The sequence below is a fragment of the Delphinus delphis genome, chromosome 6 (genome assembly GCF_949987515.2).
Source record: "Delphinus delphis chromosome 6, mDelDel1.2, whole genome shotgun sequence".
Taxonomy (NCBI): Eukaryota; Metazoa; Chordata; class Mammalia; order Artiodactyla; family Delphinidae; genus Delphinus; species Delphinus delphis.
The window spans coordinates 80326352-80351749 of record NC_082688.1 but is presented as its reverse complement, the minus strand read 5'-3'; the positions used below and the strand labels follow the sequence as shown (position 1 = coordinate 80351749).

Genomic DNA, 25398 nt, shown 5'->3' with positions numbered 1-25398 from the left:
GGCATGATAGGGACTTCCTTGGCAGTCCAGTGCTTAGGACTCTGTGTTTCCACTGCAAGGAGCATGGGTTTGATCCCTGGTCAGGGAGCTAAGATCCCTCAAGCCATGCAGTGTGGCCAAAAAAAAAAAAAGAAAAGAAAAGAAAAGAAAGAAGCCATGATAATGGCTTTGTCAGGTGCCAAGTGTGGCAAGGGAAGAGGGCAGATGACTCAGAAGCCCAAGGAGGTACATCCGCCATGCTTTCTGCACTCCCTGCTCCAGCTTGGGGTGCGGGGTGAGGGGAGCACGAAATCCAGGCTCCAATTTCAATGCTTGCTCCAACCTGTTTTCCTTGGATTTTCTCTGGGAAGTAGGTGAGGAGGCTGGTGTGGTCTAACATGACCTTGGGGGAGAGGGGACATGAGGAGCTGGAACCTCAGGGGAAGAGGACAGGAGCCTAGGAGGAACTCCTGCTGGAGCGAGGGTGTGCAGGGGGATGTGTGTTACAGCGCCGCCCCACGTGCGTCTGCCCCTGTGGGCCTCTGCGTTTGCAGGTAGACATGGATGGGGCGGGAGGCTGTGTGTGACGTATGGTGTGATCTGTCTGCTCTGTGTGTGTTGGACTCGGGTGTGTGCACATCTGTATGTACTAGTGTGCTTGTGCAGGTTTTTGCCTCCAGCTCTGGGTTGCTGTAAAAGGCAAAATCTGCTCTGTTTTTAAAGAGCAAGTCAGGAGGAAAAGCTCTCAGGAGGCAGGAACTCTGGATTCCTTCCTGTAAATCTAAATGGCTGTAAATAAAGGCTTCCCCTTCTTGGGGCTTCAGTTTCCCCAGTTCTGTCAGACCTCCCAAGCCTCTCTATGTAGTCACATTCAGTGAATTCTCAAAGGGTCCTCTCTTCGGGCTGTGCTATCTGACAACCTCCTCTAAACCAGAATCCTTTTAGCTGAAGACCCTGTTTTCCTCTGCCCAGCTCCTTACTTTGGAGAAAAAAAGCAAGACCCCAAAGCCCAGGGGTCCCTGCAGCAGGTTACATTCAGTGAAATCCTGAGGGCTGCTGCATCCCTGACCTAGTAAGTCAGATTGGGCTAGTCTGAGGCCCACCACTTCCACCCCAAAAAATATGCACCTAACCCCCTCAACATCTGGTACTCGCTTTGCGAGTCACAGATTAATCTAGGTGAGCGATAAAGATAAAGGGGAGGAGAAGTCTGGGGCACGTGAGTCACCCCCACCTTCCTCAGGAAAGGCCAGCCTGCCCATCTCTCTGCTGCAGAGAGAAGGTGGCATCTTGGGCTGCCCTGGGGAACTAAGGGGGACAAGAGTGTTCCAAACCCAGAGGGAGACTCACTTCCCTCTCCCACTTCAGTTTCTGGAAGAGGGATGGAGAGGATAAGTTTTCTGGTTTGCAACAGGCCCAGAGAGGTGTTGGAACTTGTCTAGGGTCACACAGGGAGTTACAGAGAATCTATGTATCCTGGCTGCAGGCCTTGCTTCTGAGCCTGGGCTTTCCTGGGGCTAAGGGGTTGGGTGATGAGGAATAAAAGAGTAGAGAGGCCGGAGCTCTGGATCTCTCCAGTGAGGCGGGGAGGAGTGAAAAGCCGGGCCCCTCCCCTGTCCTGGGCTGACTGCCAGTCTTGCCCCTTCCCTTCTGCACAAGGCAGCAGAATGAAGCTGTTATTAGACCCAGGGGAGCAAGGTCAAGGATAGGGGTAGCGGGTGGGAGCATGAGCATTCTGGTCTACCGCAAACCTATGTCTCTGTTTCCCTGTCTGGGAGCTCTCCTCTGTTCTCCCAGACTAGAAACCTCCACAGAACAGAGCTGCGGTCTCCTAGAGACTGCCAAGGCCAAGGTTGGACCCTGACTGAGGGGTCATTGACAGGCATTGAGACCCATCTCCTGTTCCACCTGATGACCAAATGGTTTGGATGAAAAAGATAGATATGATATCCTGGCCTTTCCCCAGTCTCCCTCTCCACTGCCCCAAGGTCTAGAGACGCTCAGGAAGTCATTCCTGAAGTCTGACTGCAGAATCTCCTGCTGCGGGCTGTCCTCTCCTCTTGATCCTTCCCCTGAGACTTCTCTCCCTTGGGGCCAGCAGTGGGTGGCTGCCCTGTAATTAGCACCCAGACTGGGCTTGGATGAGGGGAGAGTATACTGGGGCTCATACATACCCATCACCTTTCTGGAACACCAGATGCAGAGCCTTCCACCACCTGTCCTCCTACAGCCACCTTCAGACCGCAGGCCTCTCAGAGAGCAGTTGTCCTGGGCCCCACCCAGATTCAGGTTCCTGTCTACGCAATTCTGCCTACCTTCAACCTCATCTTCTTGCCGACCTGCCCTGCCCATTCTGCCTCCTAAATCCCAAATCCAAACCCTCTCATCATGTTGTACCAGGTCACTTTGTCTCCAGACTCCTCAACAGATTCCCCACCTCCTATCTCTGGCTTTTATAAACACTGAACCCAGACCCACAGCCAAGCCCAGACAGGGATACACACAGATAGGCACACAGAACCCCAGGGTCACCCACATGTACACACAGACCTCCATGGGTACACGCATACACAGAGCCAAGAATGCACATGGATACGCACGACATTCATACAGGAGGAAACGTGACTCTAACGAGGCAGCTTCTGGAATGAACCTTTCCTTCTACGTTGACTGTAATACAGTTTTCAAAGCCTGAAACATCCATAATCTTGTCTGATTCTTACAGTGGCCCTGGGTGTGTGTGTGTTGGGGGGAACTCCACCTGAAACCTGCAGGTGACTGATGAGGAAACTGAAACTGAGGGGCCGGGAAAGGGAGCTGGCTCGGCCACCTGACTGGTCAGTGGCCAAGTGAGGCTTGGAGCTGAGCTTCTGGGTCTACAGGAGGGCTCTGCCCCCATCAGCCCAGCCCCTGTGGCTCTGGGCTCTTCCTCAGCACAGGGCCTAGGCCTCCCGTCCCATTCCTCTGCCTCCTCTCTGTGACCCTCTGCTGTCCTCAAAGGGTGCCGAGGGCAGCTCAGGGTGACACCAGAAGGTGAACACAGAGTCCCCAGGGTATGGGTCAAAAGGTAGATTTTCTCAAGTTCCATCTGGACATCTGGCCGGAGGTGCCCCGGGGTGTGGTTTGTGTTCACAGGCTCTCCTCCATCTCGTCTGCCTGGAGACAGTGGGTGACTGTTGGTGCAGCAGGAGGAACTGCTTGCCCACTCCCAAGTCTGGGGACGCTCATAAGAGGGTGATTCATCTCTGCCCTCCACTCCCCGTTCCTGTCCAGAGCCAGCCCCCGACTCTCAAGGCCCAGAAATAGGAATAGCATCCAGCAGTGGCCTAAGAGTGGGGCACCCTCTAGACAGGGTGCTGAAGCATGGAGGGACCTGTGGCTCCCTGGCCTCCCTGCCCTCTTCACGTCTCCTCCATATCCGCATGGCGTTTGAATCCAGCTCAACACTTAATGGGGGGGCTTCCCTGGTGGCGCAGTGGTTAAGAATCCACCTGCCAATGCAGGGGACATGGGTTCGAGCCCTGGTCTGGGAACATCCCACATGCCACGGAGCAACTAAGCCCGTGCACCATAACTACTGAAGCCTGTGCGCCACAGCTACGGAAATCTGCGCGCCTAGAGCCCGTGCTCCACAAAAAGAGAAGCCACTGCAGTGAGAAGCCCACGTACTGTAGGGAAGAGTAGCCCCGCTCGCCGCAACTAGAGAAGGCCCGCGCACAGCAGCAAAGACCCAATGCAGCCAAAAATAATAAATAACTAAAATAAATAAATTTATTAAAAAAAAAAGCACCTAACGGCAAGTGACTTCTCTCCAACTGTTAGTTTTATCATTTGTGAAAGGGTAAAGTATACACCCACTTCTGGGGGTTGTTTCACAAATGGGAGGAAGTACTTTTTAAAAAAAATAAATTTATTTATTTTTATTTTATTTACTTATTTTATTGTATAAATTTATTATTTTTTTTTGGCTGCCTTGGGTCTTTGTTGCTGTGCATGGGCTTTTTCCACTTGCAGCGAGCGGGGGCTACTCTTTGTTGTGGTGCGCAGGCTCCTTCTCATTGCGGTGGCTTCTCTTGCTACGGAGCACAGGCTCTAGGCACGCAGGCTTCAGTAGTTGTGGAGCACGGGCTCAGTAGCTGTGGCTTGCAAACTCTAGAGTGCAGGCTCAGTAGTCGTGGCGCACAGGCTTAGCTGCTCCGCGGCATGTGGGATCTTCCCGGAGCAGGGCTCGAACCCGTGTCCCCTGCATTGGCAGGCAGATTCTTAACCACTGTGCCACCAGGGAAGCCCCAGGAAGTACTTTCTAAACTTGAAAAATGTATGTATGTCTGTTTTGGTCAGCCCCTCCCCCATCCCACTCCAATGCTCGGGAAGAGGTTAGGGGTTCAGGGAGGCCGGGGGTCTGTAGTATGACTTGTTTTCTATGTCTACACTCTTCTCCACTCCACTTGCTGACAGCAAGGCCCATGTCTCCTCCTATGCTGGTTCAAACTGCTCTCATACAGGCAAAAAGAGTTTGGGGGACAGGAAATGAAGGGTGTGTCACCCCTACCCCTTACAGGGCCCCAGCCAGTCCCTCTGGTCCAACAGGCTGGCACTTGAGTCTTCAGCCCTTCCCTTGCCTGGGAACCCACTCCCCCAGCTTCTGACCTCAAGGAGTCACGGCGTCCCATGGGGTGGATCGGCTGTCAGTCGCCTTCCTGGGCACAGCCCTCCTGCCCTCAGCCCTCCTGCACAGGTGAGACACAGACCTTGCTCAAGATGTGTTGGGAGGAGATAGGGCCTCGACATGTGCCTCGTCCTGGAGCTCCCAGGCAGGCAGGCTGGCTTCCAGCCCGTACTCAGGCTTTCCTTCCCTAAGCACAGGAGGGAGCCCAGATGGCTCTGGGTAAGCCGCGTGACTCAGGGTCAGGGCCTGCCTCACCAAGCTCAGGCTCTTCCTGTGAAGCTGAGCTTCCTTCTATCTTTTGCTCCTGGGGGCGCCATTCACACTGACTACAATGAGAATGAGCCCCCTCACCCCAACACCTGCATTCAGTTGTGCAATGAGGTCCTGCTTCAGCCCCCCAGACTCTGGCCAGCCAGCCCAGTGCTTCTGGACAAGCATCCTCAGGCCCTGACCCCTCTTATTCCCAGATGACCCGAGGCGGGCTGACAGGAGTAAGGGACCCTTGGAAAGCATTGCATCCTTCCCCCTCCTCCAGGCAGGGTCCTCTCAGGCCCACTAAGAAGCATGAAGCCCTACCCATACCTCCTCAGCTCCAACCCTAAACCATCCCAATATGCATGGTGTGTACATGTATGAACATGTGTGTACACCCTAGTTACAGAAAAGAACCAGTTTGGTGGGAGTATATGGGGTCATGGTCTTGAAGGTTGGACCTTGATTTGGAGTGAGGGGGCATTGGGAACTGGCTCTCGTTCCACTTGCCAAGCCATGTGCTTCGGCATGGCGCTGCATCCACTTGGGAAGTGGGAGGTTGCAAAGATGCTCTATGGTGAGCTGCAGCCCCAGGATTATAGGTGAGCATGTACACGCATGTGCACATGTGTGAGTACATGTAAGTGCACATGTGTAAATAGATGCTACTCGCAAGATACACAGATCCACAGTTATGTGTGTGACCTGCTCCCTCAGGGTGCAGCCCATGTGAACACCTATGTGAACTGAGTGCAAACACATGTGTATATGGGGCCGGGGGGAGGTGTGTGCTCTGCCTGCTGATGGTGGAGCTGCCCCTGTTTTTCTCTGGTTTCCAGGCCAGGCTCGGCTGCTGGCAGGCCCAGGACCAGCAGGAGTGAGGATGGGGTTCTGTGGGCTGGGGCTCCCTACTTTCTTTCAGTGTTGAGGAACCACTTTGCCACTTCCTGCCCTGTGCAGCCCCACCTGGGGCTGTGAGGGGCTGAGAAGCATACCAGGGAGTGGGGAGAAGAGAGTGAAGCCTTGTGACAAGCTTTCCCCCCTTCCCACAGTCTGGGCTCCGGCACCAGGAGTCTAGGGTTTTGTCCTGAGTCACAGATGGGCAGTGGGGCCTCCGACAGGCATTCAGTAATGGCTCCCTGATTCACTCTGGGCCCTCCCAGCCTGTGGGGTTCAGGGGGTACGGTGCTTCTTCCTGGGCCAAGGGTCATGGGGGACCTCTTGTGTGGGGATTACATATGTATGTGAGCCTATGGCTAGACTCTCATGGGCAATGGGATCCTGGGAGCATGTGAACAAAGCTCAGGGTCTATAGGCAAGTACGGCTGCCAGCCTTGGGGGTAGTGTGTGTGCTGCACACCTGCACGTGCACCTGTGACTCTATCTATGTGTGTTGCCAAACCCTATCTATTTGGGCATGAGTCGCCTCTGGAGCCCTCATTTTTTTTTTTTTTTTGCGGTACGCGGGCCTCTCACTGTTGTGGCCTCTCCGGTTGCGGAGCACAGGCTCCGGACGCGCAGGCCCAGCGGCCATGGCTCACGGGCCCAGCTGCTCCGCGGCATGTGGGATCTTCCCAGACCGGGGCACGAACCCGTGTCCCCTGCATCGGCAGGCGGACTCTCAACCACTGTGCCACCAGGGAAGCCCTGGAGCCCTCATTTTTGACAGACATTCCTCAAGGGACAAGTCCCCTGGGCCCTTAGCCCACCTGGATTAAGTCCCTTTGGAAAATGTGCTCTTCCCTGGCAAAGCTGCCTTTAGAGACTGGGGTGAGGGCATATTTGCTCCCAGTCCTGTGGGAGTAAGGCCCAGGCTACCAGACCTCCGTTTCCCAATTATCAGATGCAGCATAGGGAACAGGGTTGCCCCATGCCTCCCCTGAGATGGGACTGACACACCCTCAGTTCAGCCAGCTTAATCTCTTAAAGGGACAGACTTGCCCCTGGCCAGGGATCAGCCGGAGTGGGAGAGGCGAGGGTTAAAAGCAGCTGGAACTCGGGACTTCCCCGGTGGTCCAGGGGTTAAGACTCTGCCCTCCCAATGCAGGGGGACTGGGGTTTGATCCCTGGTCAGGGAACTAGATCTGAGTGTGCAGCCAAATAAATAAATATTAAAAACCAAAAAACAAAACAGCTGGAACTCACCTTGCCGGCAAGCATGTGGCCTATGGCATGTCAGGACAACTGCAGCTCAGCCTCTGGAGCCATGTGCAAGATGCACGCAGGTACACGTGTGACAGCTCTGTTAACCCAGCCATGTTCAACAGGCATGAGCAAAGCCATGAAAAATGCCCAGAAAGGCGGGCTTCCCTGGTGGCGCAGTGGTTGAGAGTCCACCTGCTGATGCAGGGGACGCAGGTTCGTGCCCCGGTCTGGGAGGATCCCACATGCCGCAGAGCAGCTGGGCCCGTGAGCCATGGCCGCTGGGCCTGCGCGTCCGGAGCCTGTGCTCCGCGGCGGGAGAGGCCACAGCAGTGAGAGGCCCACGAACCGCCAAAAAAAAAAAAAATGCCCAGAAAGTGTGATCAGGCACATAGGACAGATGTCATGTGTGGACACAGCTGAGAACGGAGCAGGTCAAGACATGAAACATGTGACATGTACTAACTGTGCAAGAAGCAAAGGCCGGTGTACTCTGGCTGGAACTCAGCACCTGTGTTCCTGAGTCCACCTGGGTCTGGACTCTGAGAGGATCTCTTCTCCCTTGGGGCCCACAGCCTCCTCCCTCCAGGCCCCTGACTGAGGACACGCCAGGTCCAGCCATCGTGTAGAGCTGGGGCTAGTTCCTTTCCTTTCTCTCTTTAAAAAAAAAAAAAAAAATTCTTTTTGTATTAGCTGATTTTTACTGGAGTACAGCTGCTTTACAATGCTGTATTAGCTTCTACTGCACAGCAAAATGAATCAGCCATACTTATACATATATCCCCTCCCTTTTGGGTTTCCCTCCCACGTAGGACACCACAGTGAATTAAGCAGAGTTCCTTTTCTTTCTGACATGTCTCCTCTCCCCTCCACCGTGGTGAGGATGGCAGCGAGGCTCACTGAGAGTGGCCCAAGGAGGTGTTTTTGGCGGCTCCTTTTCCCCCGTGAGCCCCCGTCCTGCACGTGCCTACACCCCACCATCGGCTCTCAGACTCCACAATCCCGCAGTCTGGTCTCAGCCCCCACACACCTCCTCCCCGGGCCAACACCAGCCCTAAAGCCTCCTCACACCACACACCCCTACCTTCCTTATCAGCGTCCCCCCAACCCAGCGTCCCCTCCAGCCTCCCTAGGCGAGCAGTGCGGGGTGGCCGCCCACTCCTGAGACCGGCACCCGGCTCGGCAGGCGGCGGTGCCGGCGGGCGGGGCGCTGCCTCCGGCTTCTATAAAAGGCGCCACTCGGCGCTGACGGCCACTGCTGCTGCGTCCCCCGCCCGCCCGCCCGCCCGACAGCACCGCCGCCTGCCCCAGCCATGGGTCGACAGAAGGAGCTGGTGTCCCGCTGCGGGGAGATGCTCCACATCCGCTACCAGCTGCTTCGCCAGGCGCTGGCTGAGTGCCTGGGGACCCTCATCCTCGTGGTGAGTGGCAGGAGAAGCCTCTCTCCAGCCCCACACTCCCCAGTCCCTCTGTTCACCGGAGGGTCTGTGTTTTTTAAGACAGCCTTGACCCCTCTCCCAGCTCTGATCCCTCGCCCCCAACTTGACCCCTTCCGGAGCACTCTTCGCCCATAGCGTTAACCCCCTCAGTGACTGACAGTTTCGACTCTTGCCAGGATGACAGCTGTTATGCCCCAGTGACAGCTCTGATCCTTTACCCTCTCACCAGTGACCCAGCCCACAGGCTGGGGACAGCAGTCACCTCTGCAGTCTGGGACCTCCAGCCCTTTCTGGCTTCCACAGCTCCCCAGGTTCCTAGAGTCCCAGCCCTGGGAGGCAGTGGAGGCAGTGGCAAATGGGTCCCTCTTGGGTTATTTGGGTCTTGGATGCCTGGCCCCTAATGAATAATTAAGCCTCAGAAGAAAGTCCAAAAGTTGCCCTGCCATAAGGACAGTTTGCCACAGGTGGGGGCAGAGGGCGGGGGCTACACAGCAAACAGCAAGCGGGAAGGAGGGAGGATCCTGAAGACAGGAGTCTGTGGAAGGCAGCTGTGCCCCAGGCACAAAGGACGCGGTGTCACTAAAATTCCTCCCCTAGTGCTGAGCAACTCCCAGACAGATGCTGTCAGCTTCCATGCAGAAGCACTCTGACTTACTTCCCGGGGCCTGAGTTACTGTACAGGTTCTCTGAGGGGGACGCTTCCCTGCCTGGGTTACTCCCCAGTCCCAGTTATGCCCTGGTTATGCCAGTTTGGGTCTGGGTTGTTCCTGGGTGACTCTGCACTTTTGGGTCTGACAGACACACCAGTTATGGGCTCCATTTCCTGTCCCAGTTACTCGCAGATTTTCGGCCACTCTTGTGGTTACACCTGTTTCCCTCTGGGTTACGTCTGGGTTCATTTGCTCTGTTGCAGGGGATGGGGTACTCCGTGTCCCACTTCCAACCCTAGGTGACGTAGACCAGGCGGCCCCCTGTGAACTAGCAAGATTAACTAGGGGCAAGTAGGGCTGGATGGCCCACCCTAAATGGGTGGTGGTGGTGGAGCAGATTCTATAGGGAGAGGAAAGCTGGACTCACCTCTGGCTTCCAGGAACAAGAAGGGGGGAAGCCAGGTGGGGCACTTTATCCATACCCCCTCCGCAGACTAGTAGACCTCCCAGTCATCTGCCTCTCTTCTCTCCCAGTGCCAAGTGCCAAGAAGGGAATAGGGGCAAACGCTTGTTTTCCTCCTGCCCCCGAGCCGTGTGTCCCCCCGTCCCTGTCTGATTTTTAGTCCAGCCCCCTGTTTGAGAGCAGCCAGGACAGAGCAAGTTGTCTTCCCTTCACAGAGGGGTCTTCCAATCTCCTCCCTAGTCTCAGTTTGCCTTCCCCCAAAGGAGCAGTCAGGCCTCCCGCTGAGCCCCAGGATCATTTGGCTTCTCCCTGACCACAGAAGGAGGGTGTTATGTCTGTGAAGGCGTTCAGGCTCAGGTGGCTGAGGGGCATTTTGTGTCAGTGCCTGGAGAGGAGAGGCTAGGCCCGGGAGACGGCCAAGTGGTCGGTGAAGGCTTACCTGCATACCTCTGTGGGTTGGGGACCGAGAGCCTGCAGTGGCAGAAGCAAGGCTGGCTTTCGGGCGAGGGAAGCCCCTTTCTCTGAGGCTCCTAGTAAGGTGAGGAGAGGGAGAGTGAGCCCGGAGGAAGAGGAAGAAGAGTCTCAAGGTGGTGGAACTGGCTCTGACAGCTTCTCCCTCCAAGGCCCCCTGGGATGGAGCCAGGTTTGGGCCTCAGGCAGGCAAGGAGCTGAGGCCAGGGCCGGCCAAGCTGGGCAGGGTGCCCCAGACCCTCACATGCCTGTTCCAACACACATACATACTTACACTCTCTGACCTTTGCTCTCACTTGCCTGCACACCTTTGCCCTGCATCACGGCTGCTGGCTTCCCCACTATCTCTTGGTCTTCGTGAAGGATGATAATCAAAATGCTCAACCACCCAGTACAGCAGGACACTGACCCTTTAGAAGTGACGAGGGCCCTGAGCACAGGTTTTGGAAAATTTCTGCTGGATAGGCATAAAGACTTTAGTTATGGAGAGGTGGGAGAGGAGAGCTGGGGCAGGGCTGGAGCAGCTTCGGGGGACACTTTGGGGGCTCAGGGCAATGGCTCTTTGCAGAGGAGCTAGTACAGAAACATTTTTACATTTGAACAAGGGGAACGGACAAATAGCACATTCTGTACTTGCAGGACATCAGGGATTTTAGTCCTCTTGAATACGCACCACCCCCCCAATTTCCAGCAGAAAGCTTAGAACTAGTCTCCCCACTTCCACTGCTCTGGGGGTCCTGGACTATGGCAAGTGAGACTAGACAGATCGCTGTCTTTGGGACCTCCAAATCTGAGTGGGGAACCTGGACCTCTGAGGGCAGGGAGGTCAGGGCAAGTGGAGAGAGGAGGCTCTGGGTCAGGAACAGGTCAAGGAGGCTGAAGATCCTGAGAGGGAGAGCAGGGAGAGGCAGGAGCTCTGACACCCCAGATTCAGGAGGACTTCTGCCTTCCTCCCTTTCGTTGTGCCCTCTCCCCCTCAGCTCTTCTTTGGGGCAGGGAGGGAGGCAATTGCAGGTAGGGGATGAGTGAGAGCCTTCCCACCCCTATGGGCCAGGCCTGAAGGGCTGGAGGAGGAACTGCTCAGGTGAGAGTGTCCCCTTCCACCCACTCCTACTGAGAGTCAAGAAAAATCAGTGGAGATGGTTCAGCCATCTTCTGGGCTCGAGGTTGCAAACTTTGCTTCCAGTCCCTTCCATAGGACCCTGTTATTAGTAGAGTTGGGACAGTGGGTAAGACATTGGGTAAGACATTGGGACATTGGGGCTAAGAGGCCATGTCTGCTTCTTCTACGGGTTATAACTGCAGCAGGAGGAGGAGGGGTTCGATTCCAGGAAAGGGCTTCTCGCCCTCCCGTCCTCCCCATGAAGGCAGGGGGAGGTTGTTGGCTTCATCCCTGCCCTCTGGAGTGAGACTCACTGGTCCTCACCCTCCCTGCTTTGTTCTGTTTCCTGACACAGCTGTTTGGCTGTGGCTCTGTGGCCCAGGTCGTGCTCAGCCGGGGCACCCACGGTGGTTTCCTCACCATCAACCTGGCCTTTGGCTTCGCCGTCACCCTAGGCATCCTTATCGCTGGCCAGGTCTCTGGTAAGGCCTTACCCCACCCTCAGCCATCACCCCTCCACAGCATTCCCACAAGGTGTCCCGCTGGAGAATAGGGTGGGAGTGGAAGTCATCTCAGAACAGGGCATAGCCAGGGCTTAGCTTTGGGTCCTTGGAAAAGAAGAGTGGTGAAGGAACTTGATACTTGGAAATTTTGACTCTGACCTTGGAATCAGAGATTAGTCGAGTTGGTCTGTTACATAGTCCAACACACCATTCTGTACAAGAAACCCTTCTCTGCATCCCTGGTCACCAGGCCAGAGAGGGGGAGTATGGGGCGGGGGAATCCTGGCCTCCCCACTGTGGCAGGCAGGGGTTAATAGGTTCCATCTCCCCTCTGCCCAGGGGCCCACATGAACCCTGCCGTGACCTTTGCTATGTGCTTGCTGGCGCGTGAGCCCTGGATCAAGCTGCCCATCTACGCCATGGCTCAGACTCTGGGAGCCTTCCTGGGTGCCGGGATCGTTTTTGGGCTGTATTATGGTGAGGCTTCCTACCCTGCCTTCCTCCACTACCCCCTCCCTCTGCTTGGGACCTGCTGGCACCAGGCCTTTCGATGACAGATGGCTGGGGCCTGCCCAGGCCCCGGGCTTATGACTCATTCACGCACAGGCCCCAGGTGGGGGTCATGAGGGGAAAGAAATGAGTCGGGCAACAATGGAGTCAGGCCCTCCACCCCTCCACCTTCCCACCCCCGACTCCAGGGTAATAAAGCAGCGATCACACTCACCTGTGACCCCTGGGAGGGTGGGCCTAACCTGAGAGGGGAGATGGGGCTCAGGCCTCTGCCCTCACCCACTTGATATCTAATCTGTGACCAGATGCAATCTGGGGCTTCGCCAACAACGAGCTTATAGTTTCGGGCCCCAATGGCACAGCCGGCATCTTTGCCACCTACCCCTCTGGACATTTGGACATGGTCAATGGCTTCTTCGACCAGGTACGGGCTGGGGGTGAGTGAGGGGAACTCGGGGAGGAGGACCAGGCTGCCTTGGGTTGCTCATGGGCTGGCTGGGGGAGAGGACTCCTCGTCTAGAGCAGATTCCTAGGAATCTGCAAAGTTAACCAGCAAAAGTCTTAGTACCACTGCTCTGGAGAGCAGAGAACGGGAGATGCCAAGACTCTGAGAGTGGAGGGAGGCTGGAAGGTGGAAGGAGGGGCCGGAAGGTGGACGGGGGCTCTTCTCACCCTGTTCTCCCCACTCCCCAGTTAATTGGCACAGCCTCCCTCATCGTGTGTGTGCTGGCCATTGTGGACCCCTACAATAACCCTGTCCCGCCTGGCCTGGAGGCCTTCACTGTGGGCCTGGTGGTCCTGGTCATCGGCACGTCCATGGGCTTCAACTCTGGCTACGCCGTCAACCCCGCCCGGGACTTCGGCCCTCGCCTTTTCACAGCCATTGCCGGCTGGGGCCCGGAAGTCTTCACGTGAGTGCAGTCCCCGCCAGCGTGCGCCAGCCCGTCTCCCCTCTGCCCTGCCCCACGCGTCCCTGACCACATCTGTCTGCCCCCAGGACCGGCCGCCACTGGTGGTGGGTGCCCATCATCTCCCCACTCCTGGGTTCCATCGCGGGTGTCCTCGTGTATCAGCTCATGATCGGCTGGCACCTGGAACCACCTCCACCCTCCACCGATGAGGAGAATGTGAAGCTGTCCCACGTGAAGCACAAGGGGCAGATGTGAATGGGCAGGGGCCTCCCCCTCAACCCCTCTCATGAGCATCCTTTGACTGTGCAGGGGCTGCTTCCTAGAAGCCCTCTTCACGACACCCCTCCCAGGCTAAGAAGCTCCTTGTCTACCACCGCCCCTCTAGAAAGCCCCCTTCAGGATTTTCCATCCTGAAGGAAATAGGATCCAATAGGACCGCTGGCCACTGCCTGTAAGCTGGTGGCACAGGGAGTAGGGCCAATCTAGTCCTTTGTCTCTCAAAGAGAGAGAATGGGCAGCAGATGTGTGCGTGTGCGTGTGTGTGGTTTTCCAGATATTCAGGGCAAAGGACCAAGTGGAAAGGATTCTATCTGTGGGCGTGTGGGGGAGGCCCGGAGGGAGGGAGGGTGTTGTGTCTGTCTATGAGTGAGGAAAGCACCAGGGATCTGCATGTTTCAGGGGCTCCGTGTGGAGGAGGGTCCAGGTACATGTGTTTCTTAGTATGTGTGTGTCTGCTGTTTTTTCTACACAGGGGGCTTCTATAGGCTTTGGGGGAGGTAGGGTGGGAATATGAGTAGGGCTAGGAGGAGGGGACCACAGCCCAGATGAGGAGCTCTAGCTATTCATACATAAGTAAGAGCGGAGTGATGTGTTTCTGTCACGATGGAGGCATGAGGTGGGTGGGGTGAAGTCCAGGTCATAAGTTTCACGTCTGCTCTTTAAAAAAAGAAAAAAAAAGTATATATATATATATATATATATATATATATATTTGTGTGTGTGTGTATGTAAAAATATTACAGTTTTAGGGATGGGGTTGGGAGACTCTAATAGGCTCTTCATTCCTTTTTTTTTTTTCCTTCACTCCTTTAATCCTCAACTCATGTACTCTTTTGCCTTTTATAAAAAAATAATAAAATATATGCCAATTGTGTAAATATCTCTCTGCTCGCTCTGCTGTTTTCATGGCACCAGCTAAAGAGCTTCGGTGACTTTGGCCACAGATAGCCAGGGCACCCTCAGGGTAATACTCAAACCTGCCCTAGGGGCAGGGGTCAGTCACACAGACAGGTCAGAGAGCTCCTTCAGCTCAGCTTGAACACAAGAGTCCCACACTCTCCCCCAAGTTTCCATCTTCCTGGGATCCCCCAGTACAATGAATCACATCTTCCCAACCCCTGCACCCACCTACTACCCCAGGAAGGCAGGCTGAAGCCTGGCTTAGGGAAGAACTTTCTCCCAGGCAGAGCTGCCCAAAGGAGAGGACTGCTACCCAAGAAATAGTGAGCTCCCTGTTGTTGGAAGAGACCAATCAGACTGGGAACCTGTTATTGCCTTCTACACCTCGCAGCTGTTTGGGCTCTATCACCTTCAACTAGACCTTGGCCACAGCCCCCTGAGCAGCCTCTCTGACTCCAGTTTGCCCCAGTCAGTCCACACAGCAACCAGAGGGATCTTTCTGAAAACCCCCGCTGAAAGTGGGCCTCTTTCTACCGCTACCCAGCGACCATTCAAATCCCTCCATCCTGCAGTCAGGCCCTCCAGGACCTGGCCCTGGTCCCTACACCTTCCCTCACGATGCTCCATCCACCCCAGACTACTTTGTGTGCTCCTGTGCCTTCTGACCTCACTGCCCACTCACTAAAATCCTCCTGATCTTCTCCATCACCTCCTCCAGGAAGTCATCCCTGCCTTACCCATTCTTTCACCATCTCTACAGTCAGTTGTCTGAACCCAGAGACCACAGCTGCATTCATTCGTGCCTCCTGTGCTTCAGTTCTTCAGTCTGAGGCACCCCTGTGTCCTGTAAGGCTGGGATCTGGGATTGGACTAACTCTGGTGCCCTGACTGAAGCCTGGGAAGCTCTGCTGGGAGATCACACGCCCTTTCCCACCTCCTGCTCCTTCCTTACCGAATCCTCCTCAACTTTCACTGGGAATAAAAAGGGAAGGCGGCCCCAACCCAAGCTCTCCTGCAGAGTTAACCACGTTGGGATGCCTGGGTCTGGAGGAGAACTGTGGTTTTAAGAGGATAAGCCAACTCTTGCTCCCCAGCCACTTCACAGATAAGGAGACCATGGCCCAGAGTGGGTGGGTCGCACAGCCTGGACTCTGGGCAGGTGGGGCTGGGGGAAGGCAGTTCCATCTCAGGTCTCCACCCACTCGTCCCCAGCTCCCAGGAGGCGTGTCTGGAATGTTGAAGGGACCTGAGCCAGAGGGAGTGTCCCCTTCTCAGGCCCTGGGGGGAGAAAGGGCAAACCAAGGGAGGAGAATGTGTGCTTCAGAGTTTCACTGCAGCCACACCTGTCCCGCTTTGGGTACCCTCACTCTGCTATCCTCCCCAGCATGCCCCATGCCCTTTGTCTTCTCTTACTCTCAACTCCTGCAGTTGACCCTGACCAGGGGGTGGTGGGAGGGCTTCTGGACCAGTGGTGAACAAGTAGTCAGACCTGGATTCCAAGCCCAGCTTGGCCTCTCTCTAGCTGTGTGATACTGGGGTGGTCATTTTCTTTCCCTGAACCTCAGTTTCCTCATCTGTGAATTGGGAGACATTGAGAGGAGGAGGTAATGGAAGATAATAGTCAATAAATGTCAAAAAAATGATTTTTTCCTGCAGAACAGGGGAGGGGGGATGGTGGTTGGTGGAGAGATCTGAAGGCTGTTTTTTAAAGGTCATTGAATTTAATATCCTCTTCCGCCTCAGATTCCTTCCACGAATCTGAAGTTCCTGAGAGGGGGGAGGGAGAACAGGGTGATGGCTTGCCGTGCCCTAACTTGAGGAGGGTTTTGGGAGGAATAGAAGGGAGGCACAAGAGGGGGCCACCACGGGTGTAGAGAGCAGAGGAGCATGCAGCCTAGGGAACACGCTGGATGGAAGGTCAGACCGAGTGAGGAAGAGGAAGGCCTGGCCGCCCAGTGACAGAAGCCAAGTAGCAGCATGACCCCTGGGGGCAGGAGCGAAGCTTCCCACCTCCCCACTCCCTTCTAAGATATGCCTCCTACCAGCAGTTCTGTCTGATAGCAAGTTCTAGAAATAAACCTCTTCATCTCTTTCAGAAAAGTAATTTAATCCGTTTGCCAGGGTGGACTTGAGAGAGAACAAGATCCCACGTCTCATCTCTGTCCCTTCTTCCTGAGCTAGTCCTCTCCACAGCCATCTTTGGAGGAGCTCATTGTTCCTTAAAGCTCTGACTTGCTGGCATTGAAATCCACCTCCCTGAAACCTGAGCTGGGTTTCCGTTTCCTTGTGTGCCTGCTCGTGTGTGCGCACACGCAGGTTTGCATCTCTCAGTGCTGCTGGGTGTACCTATCTTTCTCTCAGTCTGTCTGGTATGGCTCTGGGTCTGTGCCCCTGGCTGACCATGCCTCTGTCTCTTTCTGTGTCTCTGTCCCTGCCTGACTCTTTGTGTCTGGGTCTTTCTATGTGTACTTCTAAGTGAACATGTCATGTACCTAAGAGAGTCTGAGTGACCAGTCCCGCTCATCTTACCTCAGGGCATATCTCCTCCTTAATTCCTAGTAATGAGCTCCCTCCTTCTTGCTAACTCTTTCCCCTTGATTTTGTTTGTCTAAAAGCCTGGGTGTGGCCACCCCAGGCTTGGGGAAGCATGGGTGGGGTAGAATTGGGTGGGGTGGGAAGGGGAGAGGAGGGACTACTCCACCCTGAACAGAGACCCCAGAGGCCAGAGATGCCCTTGGTCCCCCACAGGAGGGTCTGTGCAGGTACTGGCCTCCTCATTGGGAGGAGGGAGCCTGTCCTGAGGTGGGGACACTGAGTTGTGCACCTGGGAATGCTGGCAGTGCAAAGGAAGGAGAAAGTCAGGTGGGGAGCCTCCTTCACCTGCAACTTTACCGAATTCATCAATTCATTCATCAATGAATTTGATAAAGCTGCAGGATACAAAATTAATATACAGAAATCTGTTGCATTTCTATAGACTAACAATGAACTAACAGAAAGAGAAACTAAGGGAACAATCCTATTTACCATCGCATCAAAAAGAATAAGATACCTAGGAAAAAGCATACCTAAGGAGGGAAAAGACCTGTACTTGGAAAACTATAAGACACGGATGAAAGAAATTGGAGACAGCACAAACAGATAGAAAGATATACTGTGTTCTTGGACTGGAAGAATTAATATTGTTAAAATGGCTATACTACCTGAGGCCATCTACAGATTCAATGCAATCCTTATCAAAATAGCAAGGATATTTTTCACAGAACTAGAACAAATAATCTTAAATTTTGTATGGACCCTAAGTAGGCAAAACAATCTTGAGAAAGAAGAACAGAGCTGGAGGAATCACGTCCCACCTGACTTTCAGACTATACTACAGTAATCAGAACACTATGGTACTGGCACAGAAAGAGACACATAGATCGATGGAACAGAATAGAGAGCCCAGAAATAAACTCATGCACTTTTTGTCAATTAATCTATGACAAAGGAGGCAAGAATATACAATGGAGAAAAGATAGTCTCTTCAATAAGTGGTGCTGGGAAAACTGGACAACTACATGTAAACTAATGAAATTAGAACACTCTCTAACACTATATACAAAAATAAACTAAAAATGGATTAAAGACCTAAATGTAAGACCAGAGACCATGGGCTTCCCTGGTGGCACGGTGGCTAACAATCCACCTGCCAATGCAGGGGACATGGGTTCAAGCCCTGGTCCGGGAAGATCCCACATGCCGCAGAGCAGCTAAGTCTGCGAGTCACAACTACTGAGCCCACATGCCACAACTACTGAAGCCCATGCACCTAGAGCCCATGCTCCGCAATAAGAGAAGCCACTGCAATGAGAAGCCTGAGCACCGCAATGAAGAGTAGCCCCCGCTCGCCACAACTAGAGAAAGCCCAGCAACAAAGCAACGAAGCAACGAAGACCCAACACAGCCAAAAAAAAAAAAAAGTCCAGAGACAGTAAAACTCCTAGAGGAATACAGGCAGAACACTCTTTGACATAAATAGTAGCAATATTTTTTTTTGGATCAGTCTCCTAAAGCAAAGGAAATAAAACAAAAATGAGCAAATGGGATCTAATTAAACTTAAGAGCTTTTGCACAGCAAAGGAAACCACTGACAAAACGAAAAGACACCTACTGAATGGGAGAAAATATTTGCAAATGATATGACTGATAAGGAGTTAATACCCAACATATATAAACAGCTCATAAAACTCAACATCAAAAAAATAAACAACCCGATTAAAAAATGGTCAGAAGACTTGGATAGACATTTCTCCAAAGAGAACATGCAGATGGCCAAGCAGCACGTGAAAAGATGCTCAACATCACTAATCATCAGGGAAATGCAAATCAAAACCACAATGAGCTATCACCTCATACCTGTCAGAATGGCTATCATCAAAAATAACACAAGTAACAAACATTGGTGAGGATGTGGAGAAAAGGGAACCCTTGGGACTGGTGGTCCAGTGGCTAAGACTCCGAGCTCCCAATGCAGGGGGCGGGCCAGGTTCAATCCCTGGTCAGGGAACTAGATCCCACGTGCATGCTGCAACTAAGAGTTCGCACACTGCAACTAAATATCCCGCATGCTGCAACTGAGGCCCAGCACAGCCTAAATAAATAAATAAATAAATATGTTTTTTCCAAAAAGAAAGGGAACCCTCATACACTGTTGGTGGGAATATAAATTGGTGCAGCCACTGTGGAAACAGTATGGAGGTTTCTCAAGAAACTAAAAATAGAACTATTATATGACCCAGAAATACCACTCCTGGATATATATCTGAAAAAACCAAAAACACTCATTCTAAAAGATACATGCACTCCAATGTTCATAGTAGCATTGTTTACAATTGATATGGAAAATGATATGGAAACAACCTAAATGTCCATCAACAGATGAATGGATTAAGATGTGGTATATATATTATCCATTCATCTGTTAATCTTAATTCATTCATCTGCTGAATAATATTCCATTATATACATATAATGGAATACTACTTATACTATATGTATACTACATACATGTATATATATATATAAATATATATACAATGGAATACTATTCAGCCATAAAAAAGAATGAAAATTTGTCCTTTGCAACAAAATGGATAGACTTGGAGGGTATTATGTTAAGTGAAATAAGTCAGACAGAGAAAAATACTGTATGATATCACTTTGTGTGTGTGTGTGTGTGTTTGTGTGTGTGATGTGACTGTAGCAGTCTTATATTTGAAACTCAAGGAGGAAACAACTGTGTTCCAAAACACCTAAATAAGCAGGTCCAAAAACTGAAGGCATTTTTTTTTAACTGCCACATTCATTCCGAAGCCCATTCATCTCCTTCAGCATCCCAAAGATTAAGCACATGTTCTGCTTAGCTATATAGTAAAGTGGCAAACACGCTGCACCACTGACATCACAGGACAGTTGCCTATAAAACTAGACTTCTGACGTTGGGGTCCAGCTTCACTTTCTCTTCATCTGGGAGGGCAGTTTTCTGAGGAACCTCTAGATCCTGCCTGTACTGCGCTGCCAACGCTGAGTCCATGACCACCTCTGGCGGGGCGAGAGCAGGCATGGAGATGAACTCCAAGTTAGGGTCTCCCATCAGTTTTCTAGCAAGCCAGAGGAAGGGCTTTTCAAAGTTGTAGTTACTTTTGGCAGAAGTGTCATAGTACTGAAGATTCTTCTTTCGGTAGAAGACAATTGACTGTGCCTTAACCTTTCTGTCCTTAATACCCACTTTGTTGCCACACAACACGATGGGGATGTTCTCACACACTTGTACAAGATCTCTATGCCAGTTAGGCACGTTCTTGTAAGTAACTCTCAATGTTACATCAAATGGCACACTGAGCTTGGATATAATAGCCATCTCTCAGTCCACCAAATTTCTCCTGACCAGCTGTATCCCATACATTGAACTTAATAGGTCCTCTGTTGGTATGGAACACAAGGCGATGGACCTCAACACCCAAGGTAGCTACATACTTCTCAAATTCACCAGATGACGTTTCACAAATGTAGTTTTTCCAGTACCACCATCACCAACCAATACAAGTTTGAACTGAACTTGGGGTTCTCATTGGGCAGCCATCGTGATGTTACTTCTAGAAGCGTCTCCACGCCTGTCTGACTGAGGGCTGGAAAGATGGCAGAAGCCTGTATGATATCATTTATATGTGGAATCTAAAAAATATAACAAACTAGTGAATATAACAAAAAAGAAACTGACTCATAGATACAGAGAACAAACTGGTGGTTATCAGATGGGATATGGAAGGTGGGGGAGGGGTAATATAGGGGTAGGGGATTAAGAGGTACAAACTACTATATATAAAATAAGCTACAAGGATATACTGTACAAACCAAGGAGGGACTTCCCTGGTGGTCCAGTAGTTAAGACTTCACGCTCCCAATGCAGGGGGCACAGGTTTGATCCCTGGTCGGGGAACTAAGATCCCACCTGCTGCATGGTGTGGCCAGAAAAAAAAAAAAAACAAAAAAAAACACACAAAAAGAGCACAGGGAATATAGCCAATATTATTATTATTATTTTGCGGTACGCGGGCCTCTCACTGTTGTGGCCTCTCCCGCTGCGGAGCACAGGCTCCGGATGCGCAGGCTCAGAGACCATGGCTCACGGGCCCAGCCGCTCCGCGGCATGTGGGATCCTCCCGGACTGGGGCACGAACCCGCGTCCGTGTATTGGCAGGCAGACTCTCAACCACTGCGCCACCAGGGAAGCCCTATAGCCAATATTTTATAGTAACTATAAATGGAGTATAACCTTTAAAAATTGTGAATTACTATACTGTACACCTGTAACTTATATAATGTACATCAACTGTACTTCAATTAAAAAAATAAAGGGCTTCAGCCTGGTTGTTTAGCCCCAATCCCTCCAACTCAAGTGGAACCAACTTTCCCTAGGAAGACTGGAGTCAGGGGAGATGAAACCAGAGCCCCTTTCCCATCCTGGTTCTTCTCCAGAAAACTCAGGTTCCTGAGTGATGGAGAGGTAGGCACCCCACCATTTTGTGGGGCTCTGGGGATCTGGTAGAGGTGGAGAATGGTTGCAGTGATGCATTAGGGGTTTAGAGGGAGAGGGTTGAACCCAGGGTGGCTGAAGACAGAAGCAAAAATCCCAGTCTGTGTTTCCAAACCTTGTTTCTTTGCTACTCAGGAAATCCTTCCTCAGGGTTCACTGCCATCCTGCTTCAGCTCCCAGGACAATTACCATGACACTGGGGGTCTTTTCCAGCTCTCACCAATGCACCGGGAGTTCCAGTAGCTTTGGGAGGAGAAAGAGGGTCTGTGTGCCCCTACCCAATCCTGCATATGACCCAAGGAGAGGAGGTCTGGGGGTCACTAATGGGGGGGGTCTTATGGACAGCTGAGGTTGCCAGTGGGGTGAGGTTATGAAGAGGCTGAAAACTGACTAATAATCTGACACCTCCCTGGATTGCCTTGGTCATACCTTCAAGTCAGATGTGATGTGGTGTGGAGAAGGGGTGGGTGTTACTCTTCTCTGTCTCCAGAGCTCTTTGGGGATAAAGGCTTAAACCAGATGCAGTCATCTCAACCAGCTTCTCTGATCCTTGCTCTGGGAAGTCTTCTTGGCCCACTCCCAGGAACCTCTAGCCCCTGTCTCTTCTCTGGAAGCCCCTTTGAGGAATGATGGACTTTTGCCAGGCTTCCTCACTGTGCTCAGAGCCAAGGAGGCCTGACTGGGTGAGGGAAGGGAGGACTCTGGGAATTCTGATAACCACCTGGACATGGTCCACCGCTCATCTCCATGGAGACACCCCACCCCCACCCCATAGCCAAGGAAGTACCTGGAATGTCCTGCCTCCCACCCTCATCCTTTGCCTCTCTGCTCAGGGTCACTGCCAGGGCCTGGCCGGAAACAGATGAGATGGGGGAGTAGGGAGGGGACTGGCTTAAGCAGGGAGGCAGGCTGCAGGCTCTGGTCTGAGGGAGCTCCTTCCTAGGAGAGGTAGCCTTTAGCTACCCAGGGAAGTCAGCTCCCCAGTTCCAAGTCAGGGGTGGAGAAGGGAAACTGATCCCGGCCTGTGGACAAAGTCTCCCCTTCATTGGACTGAAGGTTTATAGCTTGAGCCACCTTTGGCCCTAAGAGGTACGAGCATGCCCACATACATGTGAGGGTGTGTCTGCTGTAACTGGTGAAGGACTGGAGGGGTTGTGCATTTTTTCTTAGTTCCCCAACCAAGGATTGAACCGTCACCTTCAGCAGTGAAAGCTCGGAGTTCTAACCACTGGACTGCCAGGGAATTCTGGGGGCTGGGGGTGTGTGTACCTATTCACACAAGTGCATTTACACGCTCACTCACTCACTCACCAACACACCCAGGCACACTCACTTCACATTCAACCCACCTATATTCATACATGCACACTCATACTCTGACAGTGACTCACACTCACCCACACTCTGGTGCTCAAACACACTTAGATACATTCCTGTACACCCAGTACTTCCACGTTCAAACTCTGACGCGCACCTCCACTCCATGGCCTCACACACACATACTCTTACAGCCATGCACGCTTAAGTACACGTCAACACACCCACTCACAGTTGAATACACACTTACCCAGCTCGAAGGCACTCCTCCTTGCAGGTCGCCAGAAGCCACACATCTGTGCAATGAGTCTGATGTGTGTGTGTGGGTGAGTGCAGAGACAGGAGGTAAAGAGGTGGGCATCACAGGGGTCAGGATGTGGGCTTGGGAAGCCTTTAGGTGTTGAGGTCACAACCCAGATTTTCAGGGCAAGGGGTCAGGAAGCAGGAGGTTTAGAGAATGTGGATGAGAGTCCCAGTGCCTGGGCAGGACACATAGTAACTGTTGACAAATACTTGCTGAATAAGAGAACAGCAGGATTGACTAAAACTCCCCATTTCCAGTTGGTAGAGCTGCCTGTCTGTGTCACAGAAGTTTAGAATCCTAGGCAACCAAAGAGTCAGGGCCATCTCACCCTCTGAAGTCAACGGCTCTCCATCCTCACTGCCATCCCCCAGAGCAGGAGGCTGAGTCTTAGATGCAGGTGACTTCAGACATAGAGAACAGGCTTCTGGTTTCCAAGGGGGAGGGAGGTGGGGAAGGGATGGAGTGGGAGTTTGGGATTAACAGATGCAAACTATTATATATAGGATGGATAAACAACAAGATCCTACTGTATAGCACAGGGAACCATATTCAGTATCTTATGATAAACCATAATGGAAAAGAATTTTTTAAAAATCTTGTATTCCCCAGCCTTCAGAACTGTGAGAAATAAATGTTTATTGTTTAAGCCAATAAATAAATGAATAAATAAATAAATAAATACAGGTGACTTACATGAAGCTACTAGGTCAGGCAGTGCCAGTCCAGACCTAGGTCCCAGTCTCAGGGGAAGCTTCTAAGCCCAGTGACACTTGAGTGAAGACAGAAGCCACAGCAGGCCTAGCTGCTTGGGGATGAACAGAAAGTGACTAAGCTCTGGCCTGTCCCAGGGATTTGGGCCCTAGCCAGGAAAGATGGGGACCTGTTGGGGTCCCTTAAGGTATACAGGATCAAGAAGACCAGCAGAAACTCTGCAGAAAAACTCCTGGAAAAGTCTCATATATAAATTTGTACCTCTGGTCTTTCTGCCAGAGGGCTTGGGTTTAATTCATTTGTTTCCTTATTATTTCATCAAATATTTATTGAGGATCTTTTTCATGCCAGGTTGCGGTAGATACCAGGATTACTATAATGAGCAAGATATATACAAGATCATATAGGGTGCACCTGGGTGCACAAAAATCTGACTCGATCTGATTTGGGCAGCAGTGGTAATTCATTGGCTCAGAAAACTGAAAAATCAGAGGAAAACTTCAGGTGAGGCTTGATCCAGCACTCATTTCCATTCTGTTTTTCCTTTCCTCCTTCCATGAGGCGTCAGCCTCATCCTAAACCTGGATTCTCTTATGGTTCCAAGACACCTGACTCCAGGCTACATGCTTCTTGTTAATGTCCAGCAGGGAAGAGGGAGCATCATTGTCACCACAGTTCCAGAAAATACCCAGAGGCACACTCTGATTGGACCAGCTTGGCTTCATGCCCAGCCCTGTGTCACAAGCATGGCCCAATTAATTGGATTAGCTTAAGTCACATGTTCCATCTCTGGCCCCAAGAGAGATGTCAGCTGCACCCAAACAAAATGGATTACCAAATGGAAATGAGGACTGTTAGGAAAAGGGAAACCAGAGCCTACCAAATAGTTCCTGTCTTCATGGAACTTAAAGATGAATTAGTGGAGGAGACTACAAATACAATCAAACAGGTGAAATTGGGAATTGGGACATTTTACCAGAACAAAACATTTCTACAGGACTGGATACATAATTTGTGGGGCCTAGTGTAAAATGAAAATGCCCTTTATTCAAAAATTATTTAGAATTTCAAGACAGCAACAGTATTAAATCAAGTGTAGGGCCCTTTTAAGGCCCAGGTCACCTGTCCATAAAGCCAGCCCTGTACCTCTTCATTGAGACCTGAAGAAGGAGAAGGAATCAGCCAGATGGGGTACTCCAGGTAGCAGTAACAGTTTGTGCAAAAGCCTGGTGGCAGGAGATCAGGTTCCCTGGAAAAGCTGGAGGGAATTCAGTTGCGGCTGGAGCTTAGAGTACTAGATGAGACTGGAAAGTGGGTGTGGCCATGTCGGGTAGGATACCGGTCATGGAATATCTGGGAAACTGAAGCTTCCTAAGTCTCCTGTTTAGTGGCCCCGTGAGCCCATCCATCACCAAGCTAACAGGCAGGGAGGAGCCAGCTGGGGGCCAGACCCTGCCTTGGAAGGAGATCAGATGATCAGGGAAGTAAGTGGAGTATGATGAGAGGCCTGGGTGTCAAGAGCACCAGGCTGCTCTGAGACCCAAAGCAAGTTCCAGCACAGAAGTTCTATGATTCTCTTCTGGGGTTCCTAACAGTCTTAGATTCAGATGATGGAAGGAAGGAAGGAAAGAAGGAAAGGAGGGAGGGAGAGAGGAGGGAGGGAGGGAAGGAAGAAGGAAGGAAGGAGGGAAGGGAGGAGAGGAAGAAATTCCCTTTTT

General features: G+C 52.0%; 1 protein-coding gene and 1 pseudogene across 1 annotated transcript; one reads left to right on the top strand and one right to left on the bottom strand.

Moving 5' to 3' along the window:
- The first annotated feature begins 8317 nt into the window (after positions 1 to 8317).
- AQP3 (aquaporin 3 (Gill blood group)) lies at positions 8318 to 14244 on the top strand. The gene is made up of 6 exons (XM_060013489.1): positions 8318 to 8463; positions 11523 to 11649; positions 12010 to 12147; positions 12486 to 12604; positions 12874 to 13091; positions 13178 to 14244. The coding sequence occupies exons 1-6, from the start codon at positions 8356 to 8358 to the stop codon at positions 13344 to 13346; spliced, it is 879 nt and encodes a 292-aa protein (XP_059869472.1). The 5' UTR covers positions 8318 to 8355; the 3' UTR covers positions 13347 to 14244.
- Positions 14245 to 19728: 5484 nt separating this feature from the next.
- LOC132427688 (GTP-binding nuclear protein Ran-like) lies at positions 19729 to 20445 on the bottom strand (annotated as a pseudogene).
- Positions 20446 to 25398: the final 4953 nt, after the last annotated feature.